General features: G+C 38.8%; 1 protein-coding gene and 1 pseudogene across 3 annotated transcripts in view; both read right to left on the bottom strand.

The window, feature by feature from the left end:
* Positions 1-24,595, bottom strand: part of LOC311611268 (polyunsaturated fatty acid lipoxygenase ALOX12-like) — a gene marked incomplete at both ends in the record, with an annotated part of 75,923 nt that overhangs the window by 48,030 nt on the left and 3,298 nt on the right. The window contains 10 exons of one of the 2 annotated variants that reach the window (XM_084863292.1): positions 16,888-17,067; positions 17,192-17,362; positions 17,493-17,593; positions 18,953-19,074; positions 19,514-19,683; positions 19,907-19,993; positions 22,528-22,737; positions 23,397-23,540; positions 24,070-24,230; positions 24,471-24,574. The exons of the other annotated variant lie outside the window; for it this stretch is intronic. Of the exons in view, the coding sequence (XP_084719418.1) occupies positions 16,888-17,067; positions 17,192-17,362; positions 17,493-17,593; positions 18,953-19,074; positions 19,514-19,683; positions 19,907-19,993; positions 22,528-22,737; positions 23,397-23,540; positions 24,070-24,230; positions 24,471-24,574 (1,450 nt within the window). Of the gene's footprint in view, positions 1-16,887; positions 17,068-17,191; positions 17,363-17,492; positions 17,594-18,952; positions 19,075-19,513; positions 19,684-19,906; positions 19,994-22,527; positions 22,738-23,396; positions 23,541-24,069; positions 24,231-24,470; positions 24,575-24,595 lie in introns of those variants that run through there. 2 annotated transcript variants of the gene reach the window in all.
* LOC311611285 (eukaryotic translation initiation factor 3 subunit E-like) lies at positions 6,640-8,115 on the bottom strand (annotated as a pseudogene). The gene has a single exon. The product of its transcript is annotated as a eukaryotic translation initiation factor 3 subunit E-like (transcript).

Here is a 24,595-nt window from a genome sequence, read left to right on the forward strand (position 1 = left end):
CACTGGCTTCTGAAATAAAGATTCATTCTTATATACCTACAACTTCTCATGACTTCTCCATCTAAGACCCAGTGTCCAAGACTAGACAGAGGAGCTCGGACTCAACAGTTAGTGTAGCTAGTAGGGTTAGAGAAGGAACCTACTCTGGCATAGTTGGGAAGAATTTAGAAGACTACATGGACTTAGAACAGCAGTGCTGTGCAGTGCTCTGCTGTTTGTGACACCATCAAACAAAAAACCATATTTCTTCCTCCTACCAGATTCCACCAACCACTATTGTACTTTCTATCTCCATAATCTGACAACTCTAGTTACCTTATATAAATGGAAACATGCAGTATCCTCTGTGACTGGCTGATTTTTTTAGCCAAATGTCCTCAAGTTAAGCCATGTTATACCACCTGTCTGAATTTGCTTCCTTTTAAAGGTGAATAATATTCTATCATATGTATATGTCACATTTTGTGTATCTGTTCAGCTACTGATGGACACTGGATTGCTTTCACCTTTATGCTATTGTAAATGGACACTAGATGCTTTCAATCCTTTCGGCTACATACCAGAAGTGGAATAACTAAATCATATGCTAATTCTATTTTCAATTTTTTGAGGATCCACCACACTGTTTTCCACTGTGGCTGCACCATTTTATGTTTCCAGCAGAAGTGCACAGGGATTTTAGTTTCTCTGCATCCTTGACAGCACTTATTATTTTCTGTTGTATTGGTAGTAGCCATCCTAATGAGTGTGAGATGGCATCTCATTTTGGTTTTGATTTGTATTTTCCTAAAGCTTTGTAATGTTGAGTGCCTTCTCAAAAGTTTGTTGGCCATTTGTTTACCTTCTTGGAAGAAATATCTATTAAAACCCTTTTTAATTTAAAATCAGGGTGTTTGTTTTTGTTGTTCTTTGAGGTTTTATTATTTTAGTTGACTTGTTGTATTTTAGGAGTTCTCTTTATAAATTGGGTATTAACACTTTATTAGATATCGATATATGACTTGCACATACCGTGTTTCCCTGAAAATAAGACATCCTCCGAAAATAAGACCTACTTACAGGTTTCCTTCTGAGTGAAATATAAGGCATCCCCCTGAAAATAAGGCCTATCTCCAGACTCTTGATATTGCAATAAACAAGCCATTCAAAGACAATTTGCGCATGGAAATGAATGACTACATTGAAAATAGAATGGAAAGAAATCAGCATGGAAACTTTGTGAAACCTAAACTGCTAGAAGTTGTGACTTGGATGAAGAATTCATGGGAGAAAATCACTCACAGTTGCATTGCAAATGCACTGCGAGCAGGCTACCTTGACAAGAAGTACTCATTTAAAGACAGTGCTATTGCTAAACATGAGAGATTTGGTCCACTGATTCTGAAAGAAATGGAGTCACAAGAAATTCACCAGGAAATTCAGGAATTGGATTGTTATGATGATGTTCCAGAAGATGATGACATGATTGTCATTGAATAAATGAGTAAATTCTTGATACTGTAGGATTCACAGTTTGTCTGGTTTGTGTTGACAACTACCGTACTACCGTAATGTATACAGGTAATAAATTTCCTTTATTTTCATTTAACAATAAATGTGTACCATATTCTTCTTCATGGAAAAATAAGACATCCCTTGAAAATAAGACCTAGAGCATCTTTGGGAGCAAAAATTAATATAAGACAGTGTCTTATTTTCGGGGAAACAGGGTAGTTTCTCCTATTCTATGGATTATCTCTTAACACTCTTGATGTATTTTTGATGTACAAATTTTTAAATTTTTATGTAGCCCAATGTTTTTAATTTTGTTGCCTATGCTTTTGGTATCATATCAAAGAAATAACTGCTAAATCCAATGATACAAAGTCTCCCCATATGTTTTCTTCTAAGTATTTTTAATTTAATGTCTTTATTGTTCAGCTTATTACAATTGTTTATCTTTCACCCCCCATAGCTCCCCTCCACCAGGTTCCTATCCCACCCTCTGCCCTTACCCTCCACTCACTGTCTTCATCCATAGGTGTACGCTTTTTGTTTAGTCTCTTCCTGCACCCCCCACACCCTTATTCCCCTGAGAATGGTCAGTCCACTCTCTTTCTATACCCTTGATTCTATTATATTCACCAGTTAATACTGTTCATCAGGTTTTTTTATTCCCTTGGTTTTTAGATTCATTTGTTGATGGATACATACTTGATGTTAAGAATTTTTATCTTTATCTTTTTCTTCTTCTTCCTCTTTTTAAAGAATACCTTTCAGCATTTCATATAATTCTGGTTTGGTGGTGATGGACTCCTTTAGCTTTTTTTTTTTTTTTTTAATCTTTGAAGCTCTTTATCTGACCTTCAATTCTGAATGATAGCTTTGCTGGGTAGAGTAATCTTGGTTGTAGATTCTTGCTATTCATCACTTTGAATATTTCTTGCCATTCCTGTCTGGCCTGCATAGTTTCTGTTGAGAAATCAGCTGACAATCTTATGGGTGCTCCCTTGTAGGTAACGGTTTTTCTCTTGCTGCTTTTAATATTCTCTTAGTCTTTTGCTTTTGACATTTTAATTATGATGTGTCTTGGTGTGGTCTTCTTTGGATTCCTTTTGTTTGGGATTCTGTGTGCTTCCTGGGCTTGTAAGTCTATTTCTTTCACCGGGTGGGGGAAGTTTTCTGTCACTATTTCTTCAAATAGGTTTTCAGTATCTTGCTCTCTCTCTTCTTCTGGGACTCCCATAATTCTGACGTTGGTAGGTTTGAAGTTGTCCCAGAGGCTTCTTATAGTATCTTCAACTTTTTGGGTTCTTTTTTCTTTTTTCTTTTCTGGGGGAGTGTTTTATTTTATTTTATTTTATTTATTTATTTATTTTTATTGCTTCTTTATATTCCAAATCTTTGACTTGATTCTTGTGATTTTATAGTCTGCTTTTTGGTCTCTTGTATAATATTTTTTTATTTCAGTCAGTGTATGCTTAATTTCTAGTTGATCCTTTTTCATATCCTCAAGGATCTCATTTTTTTAGCCACTCATCTGTTTATGTACAAGTGGGTTGTTTTAATTTTTTCCTATTACTTATAATGTTGCTGTGAACATTGTTGTACAATTATCTGTTAGAGTTCATAATTTTAATTCTTTGGGTATATACCTAGGTGTGAATTTGCTAGATCATATGGTAATTCTATGTATAACTTTTTGAGGAATTGCCAAACTGTTTTTCTTCAGCAGCTGTACTATCTTACATTCCCACCAGCATGTACAAAGGTTTCAATATCTCCACATTCTCATCAACACTTATATCTATTTTTTATTTTAACGTGCTTACAATCCAAGTGGGTATAAGAAATCTCATTATGGTTTTGATTTTCATTTATATAATTGAGTATATTTTTCATGTCCTTGTTTGTTGGTCATTTGGATATCTTCTTTGGAGGAATGTCTATTCAAGTTTAATTTCCATTTTTAAATTATGTTATTTTGTTGTTGTTGAGTTGTGTGAGTACTTTATATATTCCTAATATTAATCTCTTATCTGATATATAATTTGCAAATATTTACTCTTGTTATATAGGTTGTCTTTTACTCTCTTGATAGTGTCCTTTAATGCACAAAAGTTTGCAATTGTAATGTAGTCCAATTTATCTGATTTTTCTTTTGTTTCTTGTGCATTTGGTATCATAATTTAAAAAAAATGCCAAATCTAAGGTATAAAAATTTCCCCTTCTGTTTTATTCTAAGAATTTTATAGTTTTAGCTATTAAATTTAGTTCTTTGATCCATTTAAAGTTAATTTTTTATATGGTGTAATGTAAGGGTCCATTTTAATTCTTTTACATGTGGATATTCAGTTTTCCTAGTCATTGTCATTTGTGGAAAGAACTGTCCTTTACCCATTGAACTGTCTTGGAACCCTTGTTAAAAAAAAATCAAAGGATAGGGGGAGATGATATCTGTAATAGTGTTGACAACAAAAATATTCTCATCATTGATGTTTCTATCTCTCAAACCAGTACAAATATATATTTTAACAAAATGGTTACACTGTTTTATTTTTTATTTTATTTTATTTATTTATTTATTAATATATTTTATTGATATTTTACAGAGAGGAGGAAGGGAGAGAGATAGAGAGCTAGAAACATTGATGAGAGAGAAACATTGACCAGCTGCCTCTTGCACACCCCCTACCGGAGATGTGCCCGCAACCAATGTACATGCCCTTGACCAGAATCAAACCTGGGACCTTTTAGTCCACAGACCGACGCTCTACCACTGAGCCAAACCGGTTTTGGTGGTTACACTGTTTTATGATCCCAGTATTCAGTATTGACTATGGTAAATGCTTTAATGAACACCTTTGTATGTATACACTTATGCACCCTTATATTTAAAGTATAGATTCCCAGAAATGAGATTTCAACTAATATGCATGTATTTATTTTATATTAGATTAGAGGCCTGGTGCATAAGTTCATGCATGGGTAGGATTCCTTGGCCTGGTGGTGATCAGGGCCTTCCTTTGATCTATGCTGCCCCTTGGTGGTCAGAGCACATCATAGCAAGCAATTTAATTCCTGGTCTTCCAGTTGAACTCCCAAGGGGACAATTTGCATATTAGGCTTTTATATACTGAGTGGCCAGATTATTATGATCTCTGAACACATAATAATATGGCCACTCAGTGTATAACCTATATAATAAAAGGCTAATATATAAATTGTCCTCTCGACCAGGAGTTTGACCAACAGGCAGGCTGGCCAACTGCCTATGTTCCCTCTCCCTGGCCAGGCTGGCCAAACCCCACCCATGCATGAATTCATGCACTGGGCCTCCTATATATATATATATATATATATATATATATATATATATATATATTGAGTGGCCAGATTATTATGCATTCAGAGATCATAATAATTTGGCCACTCAGTGTATATATAGATGTTCTGATATTTAAAAACGCCTTTTTTTTTTTTTAAGGTATACTTGAGATGTAAAATCTGTACATATTTCACATCTACAATTTAATAAGCTTGCCAATACAATACAATACACCAATGTATATTATTGTCAAATTGCTTCCATAAAAGGCTGTAGGTGATACCATAGGTTCTTATCAGCATAGAAAGTTATCACTTTAATTTTTGCCAATAGGATAGGTCTAATTTTGAAGAAAAAAAATGGCTGGTGTGGAATTTTACCCAATGTAAAAACTACTCAGGTTTGTCTAGTTGCTGTGTGATCGATGGTGGCAGAACACACAAAACTTCCAAGTTCAGTAACAAAGTTGACATTATTACTCAGACCAAAATCAATAGCCACAACTCACGTTCACATCAGTTCCTTATGCCCTCCCATGTCCCATGAGTGTGATGCAGGTGGGTCTAGATGGATGACAGCACAGACAGTGGGCTGCATTATAGGAGAGGACCGTGAGTTTGGGGGACTCACCACCTTTGTGGTAAGCAGATCCATGTCCATTCTCTGTCTACAGGAACATGACCTCATCACTCAGGGCTGCTCACTGCGGAAACAACCTTCATAAATAGCACCACGTAAAGAGACTCAAGCTTCTTTGCATTTCTGGCATACCCAGCAGGAAGACCTAGGGGCACTCAAGGCCCATGGCAGATTATCAATCCCAAAAGAATGAGGCATGTCAGCTGCTTAATCCCTTATAAGACCTTACTAACAAATATAAAATAAAACCTAAGTCCCTTGCCAAGTTGTGGTTGCCACAGTTAAGCCTGTTCTCAGGGGAATGATAAGGAAATACGCAGATGTTAGATGTACTCTACTTCTCAGGGACCCAGACATCACAGCCCCAGAGCTGAGCCAGAATGGAAGCACCAGACCTTCTTAGGTTTCTCTTTCCATTTTGGACAGGCAAGGTAAAATTCCAAATGAGGATGGAGCCCACTGTGGCTGCAGAGGGGCCAAAGACTACCTGACTTGGGGTTCTCTGCTTATAATTCCAAGCTCTATTTACAATTTTTTTCATCAGTTCCTTAAAAAAAAAAATTATATATATATATATATATATATATATATATATATATATATATATATATATTGATTTTTTTACAGATAGGAAAGGAGAGAGATAGAGAGCTAGAAACATCAATGAGAGAGAAACATCGATCAGCTGCCTCCTGCACACCCCTACTGGGGATGTGCCTGCAACCAAGGTATCTATATGCCCTTGACCGGAATCGAACTTGGAACCTTTCAGTTCGCAGGCTGACGCTCTATCCATTGAGCCAAACCGGTTTCGCCTCATCAGTACTTTTTTTTTTTTTTTTAAATAAATCTTTATTGTTTAGATTATTATAAATGTTCCTCTTTTCCTCCTCCCCCCCCCCCAATTGCTCCCCTCCACCAGGTTCCCACCCCATCCTCTGCCCTTTCCTCACCCCCTATTGTGCTCATCCATAGATGCACAGTTTTTGTTCAGGCTTTTTCCGCACCCCCTTCTCCCCTTTCCCCCTGAGAATCATCAGTCCACTCCCCTTCCATACCTCTGATTCTATTATATTCACCAGTTAATATTGTTCATCAGGTTTTTTAATTCCCTTGGCTTTTAGTTTCACTTGTTGATAGTTACGTATTTGTTTATCATAATTTTTATCTTTCTTTTCTTTTCTTTTTTTAATGAAACACATCCAATTTTATTCAAATTCTCCAAAATTTATACTCAATATGTTGTTTCTGCAATGTATGTCACCCTTTATATAGTGGCTTTATTGTCTTCACTTTGTAGTTTTGTTTTGTTTTTCTTTACAGTTCTTCAGTAGAAGCCAGAGTCTTGAGTTGCCCAGTTAGGAGCCTCTGACCTACTATTCTGATTAAGTTTCTTCTCAATATTCATGGCCAACATCTGGCTTCTAAATGAAAGGCTTTTGGTCTTTTCAATCACTTGCTGATAGGGTGAGACTGCATTGTTACCCATAACCACATGACCTAATTTGGAATCAATCTTGGCATCCAGTCTTGCATTTCTAATCAAATTGACAATCCACCGTTTTGCTTCTTCTGGAGTCATGTTCAGCTTATCTGCCAACATATTAATGCTGATACATTGGTGGATGCGACAAAAAGTCTCAAATATGAAGAGATGAGCATTTTCAATAAAATCCTCAAGACAAGCCACCAAGAAGAAGTCATTCACAAGCACAGATTCACATTCCCTTAGCTTTTTCTGAGCCCCATCAAAGTCAAAGTTAACATATAAACATTCAACAAACTCTGTAATTGGGTCTTTATATGTATAGGACTCCTGTTGAATAACTTTGACCAGATCTTTTAGCACCTGCCGGCATTTTCAAACATCTTTGTTTGTTATGACTGTTGTAGTTAAGTAGCGAAGAATATGTGGACACATGGTCTGAATTGCATTAAGATACTGTAGCTGGTAAAGGAAGAGATCAATAATATTATTGCGCCCTTTGAGGTGATTGAAGAAAACAAACAGAGACTAATGAATGAGCCATGTTCGCTGCTGAAGAGACTGGAGAGGAGAACTCACAGAGTTATTATCTATGGTCTCTTTTAACCGTGTAATGTCTTCCATGGCTGCACCCCAATTCTGCATTAAGATTTCAGAGGCCAGTTTTCCCCAGAGTGAACTCAAAGCATTTCTATCTGTTGCTGGAACCAACACTCTAAAGAAGTAAAGATATTCCACTGCTCCAGAGTAATTCCCACATTCATATTGGAATTTTGCATATCTGTAGAGTATATCTAAATATTCTTGCCTAAAACCATGCCTGTCCACCAAGTAGTCAAACAATATACGACCATCCCTGGTTGACTGCATTTGCCTTGTAGTTTCTGGATCTTCAAACATCTTCACAATTGGTTCCATTTCTGCCTGAAGCTGTTTCAGTTGTGCAACAACTGTGGTACTTTTCTCTCTCAAAGCATGAGGAATATCATCAGAATAAAGGTTTCTGTATACATCCATAGCAAAGTCTACCATGTTGGTATCACTAAGGAGACCCAATTTTCCTTGTAATAATTCTTTTCATTATAAATCTTCACGGAGAGAAACTCTGGCAACGGAAAGACCAGATGGCGATCCAGAAAGTGAGCGATGCGGTAGTCAAGTCGTTCTCTGCCATCTTGCCAAGGAAAAGCTTTATCTTCATTTTCTTCCTCTTCCTAAAGAACCCTTTTCAGCAATTCATATAATTCTGGTTTGGCAGTGGTGAACTCCTTTAGCTTTTTTATTTTTTATTTTTTTTATTTGTGAAGCTCTTTATCTGGCCTTCGATTCTGAATGATAGCTTTGCTGGGTAGAGTATTTTTGGCTGTAGGTTCTTGTTATTCATCACCTTGAATATTTCTTGCCATTCCCGTCTGGCCTGCATGGTTTCTGTTGAGAAATCAGCTGACAATCGTATGGGTGCTCCTTTATAGGTAACTACCTGCTTTTCTCTTGCTGCTTTTAATATTCTCTTTTTTTGTCTTTTGCTCTTGGAATTTTAGTTATGATGTGTCTTGGTGTGGTCCTCTTTGGATTCCTTTTGTTTGGGGTTCTGTGTGCTTCCTGGACTTGTAAGTCTATTTCTTTCACCAGGTGGGGGAAGTTTTCTGTCATTATTTCTTTTGATATGTTTTCGGTATCTTGCTCTCTGTCATCTTCTGGGATCCCCATAATTCTGATGTTGGTTCGCTTGAAGTTGTCCCAGATGTTTCTTACACTATCTTCAACTTTCTGGATTCTCTTGTCTTCTTGCTTCTGCAGAGGAGTGTCCTCTGGCTCTTTGTGTTCCAAATCTTTGATTTGATTCTTGCAATCTTCCATTCTGTTTTTAGGACTCTGTATAATATTTTTTATTTCAGACAATGTATTCTTTATTTCTAGTTGATCCCTTTTCATATCCTCATAGGTCTTATTTATTTTATTGGCATTTTCTAGGAAATTCTTGAAAAACCTTATCAGCGTGGTTTTGAACTCTATATCCAGTCGCTTCTTGTCCTCCATTTCTTTTATTTGTGATCTGTTTCCTTGTATCGGCATTTTCACAGCTTCCCTGAGTTGGTAGGGTGGCTTTGTGTGCTAAGGTGTCTTATATGGTTGAGTGGGTCAGCCTCCCAGTTACCTGAGGTGGACAGTCTTGGTGTAGCCCTTTATGGGCTGTGTGTGCAGTCTTGGTGTTAAGCCTTGCTTGTTGTTGGTATCACTGGGAAGCGTTGATCTCCAAGCCAAGCCAATTGGCTATGAGGATCAGAAGTGTCTCAGCTAGGAGGGTTTCTGTATTCTGCTTGGATGGGGCAGAGTCTCTGGGTGGCACAGACTAGCTTTGGTGAATCCCACAAGATTGGTTGCAGGCGCGCACACTTCTTTGGTATAGGTGCAGACAAGCTTGGATTCCTGTCTGTTCCTCCCTAGTAGAGTCCTATTTGTGGCGAACTAAAAAGCTAGCCACTGGAAGGGCTTCTATGCTCTGCTTGGATGGGGCAGAGTCTCAGGGTGGTGCAGATAAGCTTGGTTTCTCGTCAGCCCCTCCCTACGAGGGTCTGGTTTCTGAGTCCCGCAGTAATGGCCGCTGGCTTCACACATCTCTGAGAGATCTCTGTCCACTGCCTGACAGTCTGGCCTCTCCCTGTCTGGGGCCATCTATCAGAGCAATAGGGTGCTTCTGTTTTCCTCCCGAACAAGAAAGCTAGCTGCGAGTTAGCTGTCCGCCCTCTCCACGCACCGGGAGTAAGCCAGTAGCGAACTTGGCCCACTCTCTCTGCTCTCCACAAGCAAGCCAGTAGTGAGTCGGGAGGCCGCCTTTTCATGCACACAGTTCACCACACCTTTACAGTTCCTGAGGTTCAGCGTGCCTTCTCTCTCCTTCCCAGATGGCAGAGCCTCCTCTCAGCCAGCCGTCCAGCACTTCAGGGCAATGTTTTCCCTGTTTTCCAGTTCTAAATTCAAATTTGTTGTGGTAGGCTGCATTCAGGTGTCTACCCTATGCCGCCATCTTGGTTTCTCCATCAGTACTTTTTAATTGAATTTATTGGGGTTACATTGGTCAATAAAATTATATAGATTTCAAATGTACAATTCTGTGGTACGTCATCTGAACATTGCATTGTGTGCTTCACTGTCCAAAGTGTAGTCTCTTTCCATCACCGTTATCCTACATTTACCCTCTTCCACCTGCCCTTATTCCCCCCTTCCCTCTGGTAATCATCATACTGCTGTCTGTGTCCATGAGGTTGTTGTTGTTGTTTTTTTCCTTACTTCTTTCATCAACTCATTAACTCTTGTTCTACTATCTTACCTTCATTATTTTTTCAACTCAACTCATTACTTGCCTACTGGTGTTGGTCTCTGCTCTGCCCTGATGACCCAAACTTTAGCACTATCCCTCCCAGAATGTTATTGCTCATGTAGTAACACAATATAAGTTTTCTAAAAGTTGGCATAATGGAGTGAAGGATTATTTCATCACTTATTGCAGCCCGGGCAATGATACTTACTGTAAGACATTTATATTGTTAAATGTTTTATGGCTACTCCCGACAACAGGATTTCCCTCTTCTGTCTTTATTCCAGTACTTCACCTACACCACAAACACACACACCCACACCCCCCCCCCCCCACACACACACACACATGTCATGTTGCTTAGGTCTCTCACTCTCTCTTTTCTTTTTTTTTAAATTTCTAATCACTCTCACAATTCTCCTCTTCTCCATATTCTACTTCAAACATTATTTAAAAATATATAAATAAAGCAATAAAATCTTATAACCACAGCAGAATTATACACAATAGCCAAATCCTTTGTTCATCTTTAAGTGAGTTTATTTTATAGAAGAATTGAAACCACTTGATAATTTACTGTTTGAGCAGCATAAAGAAAATGCAGAGAGTTTGGACAACCATTAACAGGTTCAATTCTTTGCCATTATCTATCTTTCCAGTTGTAAATGGAAGGAAGTAGAGAGTGATTCTCTCAATTATATGATTTTAGTACTATCAACATTCTGAAGGAAAACGTTTTCTTGTAGAACAAAAATATATAATGCCTTTCATTTAATCCTTGAACAAAAACTCAGTGAAGTAGCTATTGCTGTACCACATCTTTAAAAATAAGGACATTCGAGTTCAAAGAGATGAAGAGAAGTTCCCAAAGTCACCCAAAATACAGGTGGATGGTCCCAGAAAGTGTCATGAGCATTCCCTGATTCATATCATAACCATCCATTCTCTGTTTTAGCCTATGGGTGTTGGCTTCTGGCCTTAGTTTTCTACTGAACCTTCTCCTAAAGCTTCTTTATGGCCTACTGATTCTTAAATCCTGAGGGTTTTTTTCAGTGGCTATCATTGTCAAAGCATGTGATGCTTTGACACTTTGTCTTTTAGCTGAGCTCCTGGCTGAGGTTCTTGTTGTAGTTCATTGACCTCTGGTCACTCTTCTGTTTCATTTGGAGTTAAGGGAGCAGAGGAAGTGCATGTCCACCAACCCACATCTCCTTAAGCCTCACCAAATCAGACCTGTTTTATCTCCTATCCTTGACTAGCCAACCCTAGCAGAGTTATATGAAAACATACTATATATCCTTGAACCACCCAACCTACAATCATGAAATTAATTGCTCTGATACTGATATATTCTACAAGGTCTGACCTTTTACCCTGTTACATATGTTTTTAAAATAAATAACAATAGATGATAAGATCTTTTAAAATTGGCAAATATAATCCTGATTCATAAATCTAAAATCTGAGTGTTGTACACAGGAGTCAGTATGATACTGAGTCTTTGTCATTATACCAAATCATAAGTTCAAATTATTATTCCTGATTTATTATGGATATAATAAATATAAATATATAAACATGGGAAAACTTCCCATGTTTTCTTTTCTCCTTGATTTTTTATACCACGTCATTTTTAATGTGTTGTGTTTTGTGGGTTATTCTAATTTATTATTTTAAAAAAACTAATTTTTTTTTTAAAATAAAGTATTGAAAAATTTGCTTTTTTCTTTGTGATAAAATATAACAACATGAAATTTACTATTTTGACCATTTTTTAGTTTACAATTAATGGGTATTAAGTATATTGATATTGGTGGACCCATCCATCTTCAGAACGTTTTTTAATCTTTCATAACTGAAACTCTGTATCTACTAAACAAATCCCACCTGACCCTAGCAACTGCTATTGCACTTCCATCTCCATAAGTTTGACAACTCCGCATACCTCATATGAATGGAAACCTATAGTACCTGTTCTTTTGTGACTGCCTGATTTCACTTAACAAAATGTCCTCAAGGTTCTTCCATGTTATACCATTGATCTGAATGCCCTTCCTTTTCAAGGCTGAATAATATTCTGTTTTATGCATGTCATACTGTCTTTATTCATTCCGATACTGAAGAACACTGGATTGCTTTCATATTTTGGCTATTGTGTAAAATGCTGCTGTGGTTATGAGTGTGCAAATAACCATTTGAGTCCCTGCTTTCAGTCCTTTTGGTTATATACCAGAAGTGGAATTACAGGATCACATGGTAAGTCTATTTTAAAATTATTAAAGACCCACCACATTGTTTTTCCATAGTGGCTGCACCATTTTATATTTTCAGCAGCTTGCACAGGGATTTTGGTTTCTCCACATCTTTGTCAACACTTGTTACTCTGTTTTATTGATAGTAGCTATTCTAACGGGTATGGGATAATGTCTCCTGGTGGTTTTGCATTTTTTGTATAGGTTATTAAGTTTTAGTATCTTTTCATAAGTTAATTGTATAACTGCATAGAAGAAATATCTACTCAAATCTTTTGTTCATCTTTAAGTGAGGTTGTTTTATTTTTTGTTGTGGAGTTTTAAAAATTTTAGTTGATTAGTTGTTGCATTTTAGGAGTTCTCCTTATAAATTCTATGTTAATACCTTATGAGGTGTATGACTTGTACATATTTTCTCCCATTTTTATGGATTTCCTCTTAACCTTCTTGCTGGTGCCTTTTGATGAACAAAAGTTTTAAATTTTGATTTAGTTAAATTTATGTGTTTTTTTTTTTTATTTTGTTACCTGTGTTTTTGGTATCAAATCTAAGAAAATAATTTCCAATTCCAATGACATAAACTATTCTCCTATGTTTTATTCTAAGTATTTTACAGTTTTATCTCTTGCATTTTGGTAATAATACTTTTTGATTCAATTTTGTATATGGTATATGGTAAGAATCCAACTTCATTTCTTTATATGTGGGTAGCCAATTTTCCTGGATAGCACTACTTGTTGAAAAGACTGTCCTTTCCCCATTGGTTGGTCTTGGTGCCTTTGTTGAGAATCATTTCCCTATAGGAAAAGGTTTCTTTCTGAACTATGTATTGTGCCCAATTGGTTTATATGTTTATCTTCATTTCAGTAGCACACCATTGAGATTACTGTAATTTTGTAGTAGTTTTTGTAATCACAAAGTGTGGACCCTCTAACTGGTTCTTCTTTAAACAATTGTTTGGCTCTTTGGGGTCTCTTGAGATTCCATATGCATCTTAGAATGGATTTTTTATTTCTGCAAAAAGTGTCAATTGAATCTATTGATGATGGTAGATAGTGTTGACATCTTAATAATATTCTGGCCCTCAATCCACAAACATGGCATGTTCTTTCATTTATGATGAGTGTTTGTTTTTTAGAAACATTCTTTCAGCGATATTTGTAGTTTTCATTGCCCAAATCAGTGGTGAGGGTGGGAATCCTTTTCTTGTTCCTGATTTTAAAGGGAAAGTTTTCAGTTTTTCACTCTTGAGTATGATATTATCTAAGGGTCTGTCATACATGGCCTCTATTATATATTTTTATTCTGTACCCATTTTATTGAATGTTTTAATCATAAATAGATGTTTTATCTTGTCAAATGCTTTATTTACACCTATTGATATGATTATATGATTTTATACATTATTTTATTTTAAAAATATTTTTAATGATTCAGAAATGAAGGGAGAGGAAGAGAGAGACAGAAACATTAATATTGAGAGAGAATCATTGATTGGCTGCCTCCTGATGCCCTACACTGGGATAGAACCCGCAACCAGGCATGTGGTCCGATGGGGAATTGAACAGTGACCTCCTGGTTAATGGGTTGATGCTCAACCTCTGAGCCATGCTGGCCAGGCCTATCCTTTATTTAATTAACATGATATATCACATTGAACTATTCGGGTGTCTCAGAAATGAACCTCACTTGGTTGTGATGTTTTATCTTCTTTATGTATTGTATTCAATTTGCTAGTATTTTGTTTAGGGTTTTTCTTTCTGTGTTTAAATATCAGAGATAATGGTCTGTAGTTTCCTTTTCTGTAGGTTATTTTTGCCAGTTTTTAGCATCAAAGTAATGTTGGTCTCATGAAATATATTAGGAAGTATTGCCTCTTCTTTAATTCTTTGGAAAAGTCAGAGAAGGATAGTTATTACATTTTCTTTGAGTGTTTGGTAGAATTCACTAATGAAGAAATCTGGTCCTGGATATTTGCTTACAAGGAGGTTTTAACAATTGTTTTCAATTTTCTTACTGTTGATTTATCTATTTAGATTTTCAAATTCATCATGATTTAGTCTAGGAAGGTTATATATTTCTAAGAACTTGTCCATTTCTTCTAGGTTATTGAATTTGGTAGCATATAATCTTTCATAGTATTATCACATAACCCTTTGTTTTCTGTGGTGTCATAACTTTTCTTTCATTTTTAATCTTGTTGATTTGGTTCTTTTTTTTTCTCTATTTCTTACTGGGTCTAGCCAATGTTATGTCAATTTTATCAATCTTCACAAAGGCCCAACTCTTTGTTGCATTAATTTCTTCTATTGTTTCTTTGTTCTTTAGTTTATTTAATTTTGCTCTTGCCCTAGCTGAGTTGGCCCAGTGGGTAGAGCATCAGCCTGCAGACTGAAGGATCCCTGGTTATTTGATTCTGGTCAAGGACACATTGAGCTGCGGGCTCGATCCCCAGCAGGGGGCATGTGGGATATATGTGTGTGTGTACACACACACACACACACACACACACACACACACACACACACACACTAGAGGCCCAGTGCATGAATACATGCATGGGTGGGGTCCCTCAGCCTGGCCAGTGACTGGGGCTCTCTCCCAGTCTTGATCAGGGCCCATAAGGGCCAGCTGGCAGGGGAGGAGGAACCATGGGAGGTTGGCTGTGGGAGCACACTGACCACCAGAGATAGATATGGTTTCCTTCTTTTTTTATGGCTGCATAGCATTTCATTATGTAAATGTACCAAGCTTTTTTATATACTCAGCTATTGATGGGCACTTAGAATATTTCTAGATCTTGCTTATTATCAATAATGCTGCTATAAACATAGAGTGCATATATTCATTCTGATTAGTATTTTGGGATTCTTAGGATATATTCCCAGAAGTGAGATTACTGGGAAAAAGGCAGTTCCATTTTCAATTGTTTTTTTTGAGAGAAATGCATACTGTTTTCCACAGTGGCTCCAGCAATCTGAATTTCCACCAGCAGTGCATTAGGGTTCCCTTTTTTCTACATTCCCACTAGCACTTGAATGTTGATTTATTAATGGAAGCCATTCTGACAGGTGTGAGATGATATCTCACTGTAGTTTTGATTTGTATATCTCTGACGATTAGTGATATTGAGCATTTTTTCATGTCTCTTGGCCATCTGTATGTCCTGTTTGGAGAAGTATCTATTCAGGACCTTTGCCCATTTGTTAATTTTTTGTAAATTTGTTTGTTTTCCTGGTGTTGGAGTTTGTATAAGTTCTTTATATATTTTGTATTTTACTTAATCTCTGTTGTTGAAAGTATCACATATGTCCTTCCTTTCCTCCCATTGACCTCTTCTAGCATGCCCCATCCCTCACTCCAGGTCTTCACTACGCGGTTGTCTGTGCCTATGGATTATGCATATATGCATATAAGTTATTTGGTTGATTTCTTCCCACCCTTTCCTTTCCACTGAGATTTGACAGTCTGTTTTATGCTTCTATGTCTCTGGATCTATTTTGTTCATCAGTTTATTTTGTTCGTTGGATTCCATATATGAGTGAGATCAATTGATGCTGGCTTAGTGAGAAATAGTACCTGGTTCTTCCCAAGCTTGAGAAAATATAACGAAATTTAACAATATATAAATTAGAAATTGGATATCTCTCAAGAATGCAAAGTTGGTTTAAGATTAAAAACTTAATATAGATGTAGTTCATTAACACACAGAGATAACAATAGATTTTATTGTAGAACAATAAGCTGATTTTAATTTTACATGAAAGATCAGAAGACAAAGAAAAGCTGTTACCTCTTAGACAAATTTAATGAATATATGTTATTTGAATTTTACAGTTGTAGTAATTATGTTAATGTGGTACAGTATAAGACAAACATATTAATGAATATATAGAATAAAAAACTCAAAAATACTTTTATTCAGTTATGCCAATGTGATTTATACTAGCATAATAGATCAGTGAGAGAGGAAGGGCTTTTAAATAAACTGTGCTGGAATAATAGATTTCCCAAAAAGAAAATAAACTTGAACATTAATCTCATGCTTTTTCTCTGACAATTAGTGATATTAATAAATCTATCCCTTAATGATTATATAATAGATGGAAAAGACAACATTTCCAGAGATAGGGGAAGGCTACAAGAGTGAATAGTTGATCTCTCTAAGGAATGTGTTTTCAAGTTAAAAATCACTCTGTCAGATGACCTGGAAGTGGGACAGTGCCTCAGGCTAGTGATATATTGGAGGGTGGGGGGAGAAGGAACTCAGATAGAAAAGAATATAGAATCACAGCAATTCAGATCCAGGAAAACATAAAACTCAAAAGGAAAATGTTAAGCCTAGTATGGGCCTGTGGTCTATGAAAGGCCATTATACTGGGGCTCAGATAGTAACACTGTTCTCTATGAGGCTCGGCTTTAGGTATTCATAGGGAAGGTCTAGCTGCTCATTCCGGGCCACTATCTCCCTTTCCAGGTGGTCCAGATCTGCTTGAAATTGTCTTAAAATAGCCTTGGGCTCAGGGCCTGAGAAATATTCTTCTGTGTGATGCCCCAGGGGTACCTGAAGCAGGAAAGAAAGATTGATCAGCTTCTAGTTCCAAGACACAGGGACCAGAACCCAGCCCCACACTCTGAATTTTCTTTTCCATTACCACTGTCCCAGAATTCCCCAAATCCACTCTCACCTTGTCCGGCTGCTGCCGGGCCACTTGCCTCACTAAAAACATCTGAAGACAGCTCTGCCAGACATCTGGGAGTGAGCCCATCAGTGTGGCCATTGTCACATCTTCCTTGGTGGTAGGAGGGGGCATCCGCATTGTGCATGGGGCATTAGGGACCCAGAACATCCAGTCATGCTGAGGGGGGAGGAATCTGGAGTCAACCAGGCACTCTGATATGCAGGGCTCTGCCTCCCAACTCTTTCCTTCAAACATACCCTCGTCCAGGCACTTTCCCTCAGGGACCCAGGCTCTCAGTTGTCCATACCTGGCTGAAGTTGACTACTGCATGCTGGGCAGTGCATGTGAAAATGCACATGGTAAGGAAATGGCAGAGCTGAACCCGGGACTGGAAGGAAACAGGAAAACCTAGAAGAAATATCAAAGTTTAGAAACTGCAATCCCTGAAAAAGATAAGAAAATAGGTGCTGATGTCTGGAGATACCCATAGGTTAAAATTAGTGAGCATTCATTCATTCATTCATTAATTCATGTAAAATGTATGTTGCATCCAAAAGAATAAAATAGCTTAGGAATATATTGGACCAAGGAGGTGAAACACTTATACATTGCAAACCACAAGACACTGATGAAAGAAATTGAAGACAAATAAATGGAAATATATTCTATTAACATGGATTGGAAGAATTAATAGTTAAAATCAATAAAAATTATTTTTAAAAAAGGTATCTGTTGTCCAGATCCTCCAAATACAAGGCTGTAGACTATGACTGTTTATCCTTTTCTGTGGCTTCTGTCCAGTTGACTGTCATTGTATCTGAAGGCACATCTTACCAGACTTTCCTTTTGGGACAAACCCAACCACTTTCTACACACTAGTTTAGAAAGGAAATGTGGGACATTTGTTTTAAGCGTTCCGTATACATGATTAATAACCATTCTTTCTAACAAAACCCAAGAAAAGGCTTCCTCCAAGGATCTGGCATTGGTATATTAAACCTTGTATTCCTATGTCCCAGCCATAATAGCTTCCCAGTATATGTTCATACTGTGCCACAGGCTGAGGATGGGACTCAAGGTGTTGGTGTGAAGTATGGAGGGGAAGGGCCTGAAGGACAATTTTAAAACAAAGCAAACTGGCCAATATGTGCTAGAGAAAGGAGGAGGAGGAAACTAGGCAAAACTCAAAAAAGCTATTTCTTCCTCAGAGAGTAAAATGTGGAATGGGAGAACTAAAGGTAGATCCTAGTGAAAGAATGAACTGGACAGAGAAAGCAGACATTCAATTTGCACCCAGAAATGAACTTGCAGTGTGGAAGTGTTGCATGTGTCTGGACCCTCTGTGTGTGGTGGACAGTAGCAGGTAAGAGAAGAAGGAGGGAAATCCAGAGAGGGTCGTAATGGATTTTGGTGGGAAATTTCCCCCCACTTATATTCTTAGGAAGAGCTTTAGAAGCAGGGCCTGGGTAGATCCCCCACTGTTCATGGTTCTGGACCCACTGGGCTCTATGCTGTGGAAGATCCAGAGCATCTGTGGTAGAATGGGAGATGGACATAAAGGTTGATGATCAGGGTCTCTGGGAAGGACAATCCTTGGGTTTGTAGAACTGTCCTAACACTTAGGAATGGGGATGGTATTCATATGCTTCATGAGTGAAGGACTAGAGGTTGATGAGAGGTTGGAACCATGTCCCCAGAAGGGCAAGGCTGACAAGGGGCTCTAGGAAGAGTGTCTGAACAGCTTCCTTCACTCAGCCCAGTTCTCACCTCGGTCCTGGGCCTGGCACAGCCCCACCTCAGTGATCTCCCGACACCAGGCCTGCAGCTCAGGGTCCCCTCTCACGACATCATCCTCATGGTAGAAGAGGTGGATGATCCCTTCCACGTACCTGCCCAGAGAAGGGAGCTGAGCTCCTTGAGAGTACAAGGCTCTAGCTTATGACTATTTATTCTTTTCTGTGTCTTTTGTGCAGTTGACTGTCATTGTATCTGGGGGCACATCTTACCAGACTTTCCTTTTGGGACAATCCCAATCTCTTTCTACACACTAGTTTAGAAAGGAAATGTGAGACGTTAGTTTTAAGTGTTCCCTATATATGATTAATAACCATTCTTTCTAACAAATCCCAAGTTCTTCTAGATCTCCATCTCCCCATTTCCCCAAGCTAGGCTCTTTCTTTATTCCACTTTTTTTTTCCTTTTCAGATTCTATCCACTGTCTGGACCTTCTTGTTTCATGTTTCTTTTGCACAGTGCTGACCTCAAGCCAGAGACCCACTCCCTTTCTCACCAATGGCCTTCCACTTCTCAGCTACCACTCTTACCCACCTGGCAATGATCTCCCAGAGCCGTAAAGCATCATGAGCATAGAGGGCACTTGGGATTCCCAGCAGGCCCCGGTCAGCCAGATCTTCAGGAGGACAGAGGGAGCGATAGGTCATCTTAGCCATGGCCTGGCGGAGCAACTGCACATGGCCCCCTCTGCCTGTGCTCACTGCCTGGAATTTGAGAGTTGACAGGTCTTGAGAGACAGAAGAGCTGACAATCGGCATATTATATAAGGAGATCATGGTGGGGTTTACAAAATTACAAGTATGAAATGAACAGCCCATAGGTTTAATGGCCAGGACATTCATACTAGTGGTCTGTGTCTGTGAAGATGGCAGGAGGTTGTAGAGAGATGAAAGATTAGGCAGCCCCATGCCCTCATTTCCTCTTTACCTGACTAAATATTCCACTATCTGAGTTAAGTTCTCTCCGTAACCGGGCGTTAATCTCCATGGTGTAGCGGGTGTGTGGGATCAGGAGCTGGATGAAGAAGATTAGAGAAGGTAATTACTGGAGGCCATGCTTGGATCCTCCCTTGTAGGGAGTGGCACTCTCTCCTCTTGATGCTTTCCTCCCTGCCAGGGCTTTTGTAGGCTGGTCTCCTTCTGCTGCTATGATCACTAATTCTCATGCTCTCCATGTGAATGGGGCTGTGGAGCCAGAATGACCTGGGCTTGAATCCTTGCTTAACCACTCACTTTTGTACTTGTTCAAATACCTCATCTGTCAATTTTCTCATCTGTCAACAAGGATGATAATAGATCTTTTAAGTCAAGTGCTATGCTGGTAATTATATGAGTAATATATAAAGAGTGTTTAGCTCAGTGCCTAGCACACAGAAGACAGAAGCATTGATTAGGAGGTATCATCAATGTATCCACCTTGAATGTAGTTGTGCGTTTAGAAGCTACCCCTTAGTTTTCAATATCATTTAATGCTTCCTCTATCATTCACATCTGCTTCCTTAAACTGTCCTTTCTGCTCATTGTCAAAGCTCTCCCTCCAACTGCTCATTGTTTTACTCTTAGATTTTTTTTGGGAAAAAATATCTTCAGTCAGAATTTTAGAAATGATATCAAGCTCCCTGCTTAGGCAGCAAATGGGTTGTCATCAAATCTGTACCCATTCCTAATTGTCCTCTCTTTCCTTCTATTTTTTTAGCTATTAAAAAATACAACTAAGATATTATTTTTATCTTAGATGAATTTTTATTTCATTTCCACCTGGTTGATAAACAGGATTTAGACTGGATATTGATCAGAGCTTTTTGATGCTGGAATAAAGAAAGGACACAAGTGATACTCCTGATACCAAGATATCAAAGGAGTTTATTATATTGTTCTTTTCAGAAAGATCATGAAGAGATGCTGGTTTCACAGTGAGGAGCAAAAAACCCAGAACAGAGTTCCTAATAGCAATGATAGTAATAATGATGATAACCAAAATAACAGCAGAAAACTGACATTTCTCTAGCATTTAGTCTATAATGCCTTAACAACCCAACAATGGAGATAGTTATCCTCCTCCAGAGATGAGGACCCTGAACACACATCCGTAAGTACTGAGACCAGGATTCAGGCTTCAGACCCAAGCAGTTAATCCAGAGACTGCATCAGTAACCTTGGTAACTTCTGCAAGCTTAGCCCTCGTGGGAGTTCCAACAAGACTGTCTGCCATGGGATGGAGTTGCTATGATTAGGGAATATGGCTGTGGAGGCTGGGGGGGCTTATGCATTAAAAGGGAATTTTGAAGTGTAAAGTGGGAATAAGTGATTCAAGCTAGGAGGGAGATGGTGATGAAAAGGCATCATGAGGTTATCAAATCTGAGAGCCCATGACCTACATTAGTAACCATTTTTTCTATATCACACTAGAACCCCAACATCCACAGTCCACAGGAGTGTTGGCATTGGAACTCCCAGAGACATTACAGATCAGTTGTTCTGCTTGTCAAATACTCATTTGCATATCTTACCTACACTTCCAACTCTTTGTATCTAAAGTTCAATACCTAATCTTTGCCTCCAAACTGGCTTCTTTTCCTGACTACACTCTTTCTGACCATTGCTCTGCTTCATAGGCTTATAGATTTTTGGCCCCCCTGCCCTGCCCTGTTCCCTGTATCAAAGTGCCATTGAGATTTGGAAAACAATTGTAATACAAGCACAAGTTTATTTTGTTCTTTCTGCCTAGCAATGGACACTGAACTCACTGTTTATAACGTTGCAGTATTTCTTGGTCATTACAAAAGTATTCACTTTGTGAGCTCCTAGGTCTGGCAGTCATGAGGCCTCTGACCTTTGTCTGCAATATTGCATAGGCATGAAGCAGGCAGTATCTCCTCCCTTCCATCCCTGCCACCACCATGCTAATGTACATCTTTACTCTCCTTATTCCTGGATAGATGCCAGTGACCAGCCGGGCTGGCTGCTATCCTTGCCCTTTTATCTTGTGCTCCTCCTAATATTCGGTTGCAGTAGAACATTTTCCATCAGTACTATAGAGTTTATAGCTGTTTCTTTTTATTTCCATCTCTATTCTCAGAAATGATTCTTTGGCTGTTAGTTATGTCTACTACTTGTAGTCCTGGCTAAATGGCAACATATGGGTTAACAAACTATATTCTTACTCTCCTCTGTACCCATTGCTGGAGAATTTCAGAGAATTGACTTGCAATATGAGAAGAAACCTGCTAAAGGACTCGATTTGATAGGATATATTGTGTATTATTTCTTATAAATGCATGTGAATCTATAATTGGCATAAAATTAAAAGAATTTAAATATGAAAATATAACCATAAGATTCCAGATGTTGCTGTAGTTATCTCTCTCCTATCCCTTCCTGTTTATGAAGATTCTTTGCTGACACCATATCAGTGCTTGATTATTGCAAAGCAGGTTTGTTATGTATTCCCAGCCAGGTGGCTTAGGCTTTTAAAATCTTGGATAACTGTTGCATTATTTCACATGTTTCCTTGTGTGCAATATGGGACATGGAAGATAGAGTATGTACCTTGAAGACAGGGTGCAGTCCTGGGAGGCACCTCATGGTGGCCACAGTGATGACCTCACTCAGCAGATGAGTGTTCAGCACGTGATATTGAAACTGGTACAGTTGTAAATCTGAACTTCGGACCCAGGTCTTTGCCAGGAGCCAGGCAAGGGGAGGATCTGAGGGCAGGAACAGTGCTGGGGTTGGGTTGCTGGCGTTTGGAGGCTGGATCTGCAATGAAGAGGAATTAAGCATTCATTAATCTCATCATATGTTGCACACTATGCTCAGTATTGTAGGGGAAACTGATGACTAATATTATTGTCAGGCAGAGGGCTATAATCTATTAGGAGGAATGAGGATCTTGCCACTCATCCTCTCACTAGCTTCAGGGAAGTGTCAGCACTATAATGGTCAGGATCAAAGCAGGAGGAATTGAAAAGGGGGGAGTTCAGTATGGCCATAACAGTAGTTTGGGAGAAACCTGATAAAAGTGTGAGTTAGGGTGGTAGAACAGGAAGGAGAAGTTGGATGTGTGAGATACATGACAATTCTCATCAACTGATTGATGAGAACACTTAAGAGGGAAAATGCATTTAAAAAAGGGAGAAATATGTCCAAGAAAGAAAAAATATTCCACAGATTCAATGATCAGGAAGAGATTGAGTAGCCTTAGGATGAGGACCAACAGAGATCATTCTGATTCTCAAAAAAGGCAATTTCAGGTGAGTAGTGAGTAAGCTGCAAGGTAGAAAGGGAAGACTGAGACAAAGAGAGACCTTACTGAGTTGAGACAGAGGAGGGGGAATAGGAACCAGCTGTCTTTGTCCCTGGGCAGTGGTTGGGGGAAGGGAGAACAGTGTTGAAAGAGGATTTCCAAAATATCTCACCTGGATGACCATGGGTAGCAGCTTCCCACTGGGCTCCATCTTCAACATGACGAGGGGGGCAGCCACGTACTGCTTCTTTCCTTGAATTATGTTGGCTGGAATTCCATCCAGCAGGATAAAGTCAGCCTCAAAAAGGGAACCATTCTGGGGGGAAAAGTTCAAAGTCTACTCCAGAGGACCAGCATCAAAGGGAAGTGTAGTAACATTCAGTCTCATTTCTTGCAAGTATCCTACATCAATATCAGAGTCCTAGTGGCAGAAAGGAAGGAGGCATCCAGAACATTTAGTTCAAGTCATCTCAGCTGACAGTGAGGAAAGAGGCAAAATGAGAGGTCTCTTCCTCAGGGACATGTTAATTCCCTGTGGCAGTGGTGGTTTTATGACCATACTTGACCAATTCCTTTGCAGCACAGGCATGCTAAGCTTCCCCTGTCAGGTTTCCAGGCCTCTATCCTCATCTACTTTCTTTTCTGCTACCTCTGTCTGGCACCCAAGAGTCCCATGGTTTCCTTTACATACTTTATCAACTCTAAGTTTGTCCTGCAAAGGACTCTGCACATAGGAACAGTGGATTAATACAGTTTCCCTTCCCTGATTCATCTCTGGTCCTTTCTCTTCACCACATCCCTTCCCCCACAGACAAGGAGAAGACAACAGAAGGCTGGGGGTGTACCTGGAGTTCTTTCTCCAGCTGGGCCTGAAGCTCCTCCATCCTCGAGGGCAGCACCAGCCGGGAGGGCAGAGAGGTAGAACGTCTCAACATCATGGGGTTTGAACCATTGAGGAACTGGTAGCCAAAAAGCTCATCATCCTTCCAGTGCTGATGAACCTTCTCTGTGGAGTTGGAGTGGAGGGTAGGGGGAGGATATTAACCACAACCTGATGTCCTTCTCCTTTAGGTCTTAATACAGCTATTCAGGCATATGATTATTTTGTATCCAGCCCTGTCTTTCCTTTTTGTTGCCTCTGAGAAATGACCAGGCATAATGTCTTCTCATCTGGGAAGTACTTATGAGGGTTTATGAAAACAAAAGAGGCTATGAAGAATTTACAAATGTCTATAGGAATACTGACCACAAAGGGTGCTCTTGAGGCCCCAAAAGATCTTATCAAAATCCTCTAGGCTGTCCCAGGAGTTCAGGAAGTTGTAAATGTATTTAAGGACCATCTCCAGTGTCCTACGATAAATGTCAAGGATA

This window comes from Pipistrellus hanaki, assembly GCF_964339955.1.
Source record: "Pipistrellus hanaki genome assembly, chromosome: 16".
In the NCBI taxonomy this organism is placed as follows: domain Eukaryota; kingdom Metazoa; phylum Chordata; class Mammalia; order Chiroptera; family Vespertilionidae; genus Pipistrellus; species Pipistrellus hanaki.